This window comes from Callithrix jacchus, chromosome 7 (assembly GCF_049354715.1).
Source record: "Callithrix jacchus isolate 240 chromosome 7, calJac240_pri, whole genome shotgun sequence".
NCBI lineage: Eukaryota > Metazoa > Chordata > Mammalia > Primates > Cebidae > Callithrix > Callithrix jacchus.
The window spans coordinates 144,936,872-144,945,621 of record NC_133508.1 but is presented as its reverse complement, the minus strand read 5'-3'; the positions used below and the strand labels follow the sequence as shown (position 1 = coordinate 144,945,621).

Genomic DNA, 8,750 nt, shown 5'->3' with positions numbered 1-8,750 from the left:
CCTGTCTCTTTAAAAAATAAGGAAGAAAGAAAAACGTTGATCGCCTCCTGTGTGGCAGTCCAGGAGGTCAAGCGCTGTTTCGGCGGTGGCGTGTAATGGATTCCTAAGATTTGGGCGCCCATAGAGTTAACGCAGAAAACGATGACTTGCCGTTTCCTGCAGACTGGCGGCAATAGAACGCGTAGCTGTCTAGACTTTTAATCACTGATATCTACCACACCAGGATTTAATGCCAATGGGGGGAAATGGCGAAAGGGCAGGCGCTGGAGCACATGCATCCGGGAACACTGGTGGTAGGCGGTCCGGTGGGCGTGAGCGGGCTCTCTATCTCGCGCCAGCCCAGTCTGCAGGTCTCCGCCTTAGGATTTTCTTCCTAAATCCAGGTGGCAGGACTCCACCCCAGGTCACCACCTCACACCCCCTGGCAATTGCCACCTAGCGTCCCTCAACAGCTCCAACACCTCTCCCACCCCGCCCCCGCCGTAAGCCCCGCCCTCCGCCCCAAACCCCGCCCACCGCCGCGCAGGCCCCGCCCGCGACCGGCCTCCCTCCTTTCCAGTCCCAGGACGCGTTGCGCGGCCCGGGCCGGAAGTAAGCGAGTTCCCGGGTGTGTGTGTCTGGGTCTGTCTGTGTCTAGCAGCGGCGCGCGGGCCGGGACCAGCGCCGGGGACTCCCGTCTGAGGCGTCTCTACTATCACTGCCATCACCCCACGGAACCACTTCTAGAAGGGAGTAGACCCGGCCCTTCGCCGGGCAGAGAAGATGTTGCCCCTGTCCATCAAGGACGATGAATACAAACCACCCAAGTTCAATTTGTTCGGCAAGATCTCGGGCTGGTTTAGGTGCGGGGTGCTGTGTTTGCGGGGAGGGGGTGTCCGGCAGAAAGGGAGAAGGCCCAGACCTCAGGATGGCCCGAGGTCCAGGGAGGGAGCATCAGAAACTCCCCTTCAACCCCTAGATGTGAGGAAAGGAGCGTGTCAGTTGGGAGGGTCTTGAAAAAGGTACCCAGTCTCGGGGTCCTGGCACCTCCTTAACTCTCCCGGCTCTTTTCCACGTGTACCATGCCCAGGTCTATCCTGTCCGACAAAACGTCCCGGAACCTGTTTTTCTTCCTGTGCCTGAACCTCTCTTTCGCTTTTGTGGAACTACTCTACGGCATCTGGAGTAACTGGTAACCAAAGGGGAAAATGGTTTGGGCGGAAGCAGGGTGTGGGGGGGAACGAAGCACTGTTTGCTTAATGCCACGTCGCTCCTCACCAGGAGGTTCAGGTCTTACCTTTAGCACCTACCTCTGCTGCTGAGTTGCTCTCTCATACCCGCACCGATCTGGTAGGGCTGCATTTCTTGAGTAAGATCTGAGGCCTATCCTGTGCAACCCCTCTTGTCACCCTTCCCTCCAGCTCCATCAGACAAGACTGACAAAGCTCCCTTATTATTTTAGCAGATGGACAGAATCCTTCATTTCTAATTGCAGGCCTTAGCTTTACTCACTTTGTTGTAATTGGGAGGAACCTGTTTGCTGCCTCTCTCAGGGGGGAGTGGCATTTGGATTTCACTCTTAAGATTCTGAGAGGGTATATCTGAGATGTTCTACGTAGTTTGTTATTTGAGCTTGGAATGGGGAAGAGGTTTTATAAAGGGATACCTGGAGAAATAAGTGTCATTGTCTTCTCTCTTTAATGGTGAAACTAACTCATGATTTTCCTGTAGTCTTAACTGCGATGGAAAAATCCCATATAGTTTTCTAAAACCTTAACATTTCTTGGCTTTTGATGGCACCTTTGGAGGTTTTTGTTTTTGTTTTTGAAACATCTTTAGGAGTAGGAAAATATAGGGTATAACTCTCTGGCAGTGGAGTTACTATTATTCATGTGTTTGCTGTTGAGTAACTTAAGGTCTTATGAAGTTGTTCTGCTAACAGTAAGACCATCACACTCCTCGGTGTACTAATTCTTTCTTTAGATCGCATACTCATTCAAAAATCTGATGAAAGCCAACACTGAGAACTGTACATAAATCTTCAGGATGTTGTTGGGTTCCCTGTACTAAATCTTGGACTCTAGATTAAGAATCTATTTTCTATTTATTAAGTAGACTTAGTCTCTGTTCTTTAAGACTCATTTTCAGAGAAAATTGCTGTCCTTGATCTTTACTTCTGTTGAGATCAAACATTGACAGTAGGTAATATCACCAGGTTTTGTGACACGTATACTTTTTTGTAATACATGGGCTTCTTTCAATTCAACCATCAATTCAGTTTTACAAAAAATAATAAACAGCAGATTATGAAGGTTACTGGTTTAGTCAACACTTGGGTATAAAGGCATATTGACACAATGAAATCTTAATATTTGTAATAATCATTTTGAATCCTTTGGGATTCAGATATGTTTATCTGAAGGATACCCCATCATAGATTAATTTTTTAATCCCATAATACTAACATACTGTAATATGTTATAGATGTTGGAAACACTTTTTCTTGAAATCACACTTCATCATAAATATATATTTGCAATATATTTTACATTTTTCTTTTCCTAAATTATGCTATAATTTTGGCATATGTGCTTATTGTATCAAGAGTGTATCATAGCTTATATATGCATATTTTGCTACAGATAGTTCACTATGGCTTTCCTTTGCATGTCACCCTGTGAAATTTCTGGTTCAAGAGATTCATACCTGAAGTTGCTAAACCACCTTTCATGGAAAGTTGCATCTGTACTAACTTCTGATCTGTAGAGATCTATTGGAGAAATTACTAAAACCATTGTTTTTAAAGTTAGTATGCCGCAGTGCATAACAAAAACATCAGTTGTAGGTGACTTGTTTTTTTACCCTTAGGTGACATGTTCTTCTTTACCAGTCCAGCTTATACTGTTTGTCATTGTGTTATGTCTTCTAGCTAGATTTGAAATCCAGCTACAGTGTGTGTTGTACGTAGATCATTTAGCACGAGTACGTCATCTCATGCCCATTTACGTTAATCTCCATATTTACAACCAATTATTCTTAAATATTAATTTTGAGTACAGAGCTCATTGATATTTGGGCAGATTTAGAAATTTCTCTGGACTTTTTATAATCTGACTTTCTGTGTTTTATTTAGACATCCAAATTTTTACTTCCTTTTGTTGACTGACTAATAATTTCTTTATATTACCAGATTATCTCTGTTCCTATAGGTTCAATTAGCTTTAGAGTTCCTTGATTATATTTCTTCCAAAACTCATTTTGTGTGTCATTGTGAATTCTGTGTTGAATTTCATTCTGTAAAAATAAAGTTCAATTTGTTGGGATCATGAAATATCAGGAATTTTTTCCCATAGAGGACTAAAACATGAATAAAACACTTCACAAATAAAGGTTCATAGACACAGTGTACCTAATTTTAACAAATGTCAAATTGTTCTAGTTCTTATTCAGAGCCTTCATTTTAATGAAAGAACTTAATCATAGTTGATTTATATTTTTGATGAGTAGGTATCCTCAGTGGAAGAATAGGTAGTTGTTATATATTTTTCCCCCTCATTAAATATCTGCTACCTTTCACCTTTCCACTAGAATGTAAATTTTATTAATGTAGGGATCCTTTCTATCTTATGCAGTTACTTTAGTACATCACACATGGTGGATGCTTAATACATATTTGCTAAATGAAAGAATGAGGGAATAATTAATGTACAGAATGACACTACCTATACTAAACATGCTAACTACCCCTGTTAAGGGAAAACAACAATGACAAAACATTAAATCCTTTTCTCTGTGAAGAAAATGGTAAAAATACTATCGTGATTTTTCCCTTCCTTCTAGGATGCTCTCCTTCTAGTATTTTATTTTTCATTTACTACTTTATTGTTGAGTAACTGACTAATTTCAAGGTAACATAGTGTAAGAATGTAGTTTTGTACCATCTAGGGTTAAGTTTGTTTTCAAGTTACAGAAGAACTGCACACCTGTAATCCCAGCTACGGGAGGCTGAGGCATGAACATTGCTTGAACCTGGGACCACCTCCCGCCAGCCTGGGCAACAGAGTAATACGCTATCTCAAAACAAAATAAAACAAAACAAAAACCTAAAATAATCGTTGCTTAAACAAGATAAAACTTCATTTCCAAGATGGCTGCTAGTGTTCTAGCTATCCCTGGCAGCATCATGTCTAGAATGCGGAGAAAAAGAGGCAAAAGGTGTGCATGTTATTTTTTAAAGATTTATCTGGATGCTAACGCACAATGCATTCACTAAAACTTTATCGCATGGTCATGCCTAGTTGCAAATGTAGTCTTTATGAGAGAGAGAAACTAACCTATGATCTTCTATTGGTGGAAAATTGAGGCCTAGAATTTTTTACTTCCCAAGTGAGCAGCAGAGCCTGCAGCATCTATTGTCCAAGTTGTCAATCCCATCATGCTGTTTTTTTCTGGTATCTCAGTATAGTTTCTGTGTTTTTATAGTTTTCTTTCATTTTTACCTCATTATTAGCAGATTTAATTTCAGTAGTATTTCTTACTGAAGCTGTTGGAACCATTTACACATAGAAGACACTTAGGTAACTCTAAAGGTTAATGTCTTTGTGTTAACAAAGTAAATATTTGTTCAAGAAATGTTTAACACAATACGAGACATTTATTTGATTTTACTTTAATATATTATTTCACAGCAGGTGTTTGTGAAGTAACTCCTTAATGAAGAAAAATACTAATATCAATCACGTTTTTCTTTTCAAATTTTCATATATCTTAGTCTTTTAAAATCAACTTTTTCCTTCTCAAAAGGCAGCATTACTTACCAGCTTATGGTGATGCCTTTTGCTTTTCTATAGTTTTATTTTCCACCTTAAAAACATAGATAAGTATTCCATGTTGCTGAGAATTTTTTAAAACAAGGGACTGTATAATGGAATGTAGTGGAGTTGTGGGCTATTTTACTGTAACTCATTTAGTTTATTGACTTTGCCAATGTCAGGATTCTAAGAATTTTCTTTTCTTTTTTTTTTTTTTGAGACGGAGTTTCGCTAGTGTTACCCAGGCTGGAGTGCAATGGCGCGATCTCGGCTCACTGCAACCTCTGCCTCCTGGGTTAAGGCAATTCTCCTGCCTCAGCCTCCTGAGTAGCTGGGATTACAGGCACGCGCCACTATGCCCAGCTAATTTTTTTTGTGTGTATTTTTAGTAGAGACGGGGTTTCACCATGTTGACCAGATTGGTCTCGATCTCTCGACCTCGTGATCCACCCGCCTCGGCCTCCCAAAGTGCTGGGATTACAGGCTTGAGCCACCGCGCCCGGCCGATTCTAAGAATTTTCTAATTTCCTGATAATAAATTGATAGTTATTATCAATATCTCTCCCCCCTCCAATCTTTCCACATCTTGGAAACTAGCTGGTAAGGGATTTGTGAATTATGATGATTCCTTATTTTCAATTTTGAACACATGTTTAACAAACAATATAAATATACTGTTAGCTTAGTTACCAATAGACCTTTAAAACTTTTTTTTATCATGGTATATTTTAAACAAAAGTAGAGAATTGAATGGACCTCATGTACTCATCACCCAGCCTTAACATTTATCAGTACATGGTCTATTTAATCTATTGTTCCTCTCCCACCTCTGGATTGATTTAAAACAGACAGAAGATGTAATTTCTTCCATATCTATTTCATTATACTTCTCTAAAAGATAAAATCCACTCTGCTTTAACATAGCTCAAAACCAGTATCACTTGTGAAACTAATGATTCCTTAATAGCAGGCAGTGAGTATTCAGGTGTTTCTCATTGTCTCATAATTCTTTTCACATTTGGTTTTACAGATTAGAAATCAAACAAGATCCATACGTAGTATTTAGCTTGTATGTCTCTTAAGTCTCTCTTAGTTTATAGCTTCTCTTCTCCCTTTCTTTGTTTATACCTCCAATAGACCATAAATAAAATTATTTTCAAAAGTTTCTTTTGGCATATGTTCTGTTGACATTTATGCTGTTTTTGCTTCCGTATTCAGGTTTCTCCTTTATACACTAAGAAGTTTTCTTTTTTTCTTTCTTTTTGAGACAGGTTTACTCTGTTGCCCAGGCTGGAGTGCAGTGGTGTGATCTTGGCTCACTGTAACCTCCGCCTCCTGAGTTAAAGCAATTGTTCCGCCACAGCCTCCCAAGTAGCTGGGAGTACAGGTGCATGCCACGAAGCCCCGCTAACTTTTGTATTTTAAGGAGAGAGGGGGTTTTGCCATGTTGGCCAGGCTGGTCTTGAACTCCTGACCTCAGGTGATCTACCCGCCTTGACCTCCCAAAGTGCTGGGATTACAGGCATGAGCCACTGCACCTGGCCGGTTTTCCATGTTAAAATCTCTTTAGAAGGTAGTCATTTTAAAAAGTTTACAAATACATTTTGGAGGAACTAGCATTGTTTAAAGAGGAGTGTACAACAAGTATATAGATTTTCACAACAGTTTTTCTTTATCATGGTTTACTGAAGTTACCTTTGGTGTTTCAATCATAGAACCTTAGGTATTTTCTATGCTACCTTTATTTTTTAAGGAAATTTATGCCATATAGTTTAAATATAATTCATAATCAGAAACATATGCTAAGATTGAATATGAGCAGTAAAATTGACATTCCTCATAAGCAGTACTTTTACATGTGATAGGTGAACAGAGAACTAAAAGTAGACTGTTTTTCACATGAGTTTGTGTGTAGATTTGCAGCTAGGTAATTTTAAATCATGACATCAGGTTTAAGGGAACATATCTCATATTGCAATGTTTTAAGAGAGCCATAATGTCCTTCCATCTCAGAAGAGGGAGTAGTGTTTCAGGTAGTCACATTTTATTAAGTACTACAAATAATATTTTAAAGCTAATTAAATTTACTTAAAATATAAATAAAAATTCCTTTTGATAAGTATTAAAATTACCATGCTATGGCCACACCTCTTTAAAAGGAACTTGACTGCTATTGTACGCAAAAGGAATTTATTTTTTTGCATTAAGGTAATGTTTGGTGTATATCATATGTATATAAAATAAATTTGTTAAAAAAAATAGTATGTATTAGTTTGCTAGGTTGATAAAACACCACAAACTAGGTGGGTTAAACCACAGAAATTTATTGTCTCACAGTTCTAGAAATTAGAAGTCTGAGATCAAGGTGTCATCAGGGTTGATTTTTTTTCTGAGGGCTCTGAGGAAGAATCTGTTTCATGATCTTTCTGTAGCTTCACTCGGTTTGCTGGTAATCTTGGACAACCTTTGGCTTATAGGAGCATCACCTGATCTCTGCCTTATATATGCATGGTGATCTATGTGTCCTCTTCCAAATTTCTCTTTTTTATAAGGACACTGGATTAGAGCTCACCTTAATGATCTAATCTTAACTAATTACATCTGCATTGAACCTGTTTCTAAATAAGGTCATAATTCTCAGGTACTAGAGGTTAGGACTTCAACATATGAATCTGGGAGCAGGAACACAATTCAACCCATGACAATGTCTTACTAAATATATAGTGAAATAGATAGTAGAATAGATCAATAAATTAGTAAATGTTTATTTAGAATGAATGCCCTGCCTTCTAAAACTGATTACAGTCATTTAAAATAAAAGTCATATATACTAATAAAACACTTACATTAAGAAATTAAAACATTTAAAAGCCATACCTACGGAGGAAAAAATAAACCTATTGAATATGTAGTCTAATTTAATTCCCAAAATTAACTTTTAAGTTTAGTTACAAAATTCCATAAAGTGAACACAATTATGCCATTATACAGAATAGAAAGATAGTTTTCTGAAATCAAATTTTAACAGTATTTTGTCATATTAATCTTTTCTTGGGGGATAGAAAACAAAATCATAGACAATGTCTTTATTAGTTGTTTTATCATAGTATAGAAAAAATTCTTCACATGAGTCTTTCATACTTCAAAATAAAGTTAAATCATTTTCCATGTTACATAGATGTTATGGTTGAAGTGTGTAATTTTCAATAATCTATCCAAGAACAAATCTTAAAGTATTAAATCTAAGAGAATTCCATGAATAACATACCCCTTATCTTGTCCTCATGTCAGTTTTATCAGTTTGCTTTTTCATATATTCACAGATTCTCATTCTGCTTTGAGTTAGGTATCAGATGAGATGGTTAAAGTACTATCTGCACTTAAACTTTCTACTACATCTATCTATGTTTCAGTGGAATCAATAAGGTTCATGATAAAAGTTTAAGACATTATCTAAACTCTTTTGTAAAGATTTGGCAGAGACCTATGAATTACTGTGCTTTTTCTTGTAGATAAATAATGTGCTTTGACTTAGTTTCGAATTCTATAATTATTCCAAATTATGAGAAAAATTTAAAACTGTACTTTAAAACTATGTAGGATGTTTTTGACTTTCAGTTTGTAGCACTTCCAACTGATGAAAGCTCTAGCATCTAGCCAAGTATTAAGAGGTATGGGTCGTGCTTGGGAACCCCAGGCATTATAAGCGTTAGTAATAGTTAATAATTAATAGGAATTTATTAATAATTAGTAATAATGGGAATATTTATATGTCTTTAATGTGACAAGCATTGTGGTAAATGTTTCACATATATTAACTCAATTATTATAACAATTATGGCACTTTTATACTATTACTCTGTTTAAGCGATGGCAAAATTGAGGCATAAAGAAGTTGAGCAACTTAGTAGTCACAGAACTAGTAACTATGGAGCTGAGATTTGACCCAGGTATTCTGAC

The 8,750-nt window shown here is 37.5% G+C and overlaps 1 protein-coding gene across 2 annotated transcripts in view; it reads left to right on the top strand.

Annotated features, from left to right (window-relative positions):
* The first annotated feature begins 573 nt into the window (after nucleotides 1-573).
* SLC30A7 (solute carrier family 30 member 7) overlaps nucleotides 574-8,750 on the top strand; it is a 74,618-nt gene continuing 66,441 nt past the window's right edge. For both annotated transcript variants that reach the window (XM_002751133.6, XM_054236607.2), the window contains exons 1-2: nucleotides 574-842; nucleotides 1,070-1,171. In XM_002751133.6, the coding sequence (XP_002751179.1) occupies nucleotides 763-842; nucleotides 1,070-1,171 (182 nt within the window). In that variant the 5' untranslated portion in view covers nucleotides 574-762. The remainder of the gene's footprint in view (nucleotides 843-1,069; nucleotides 1,172-8,750) is intronic.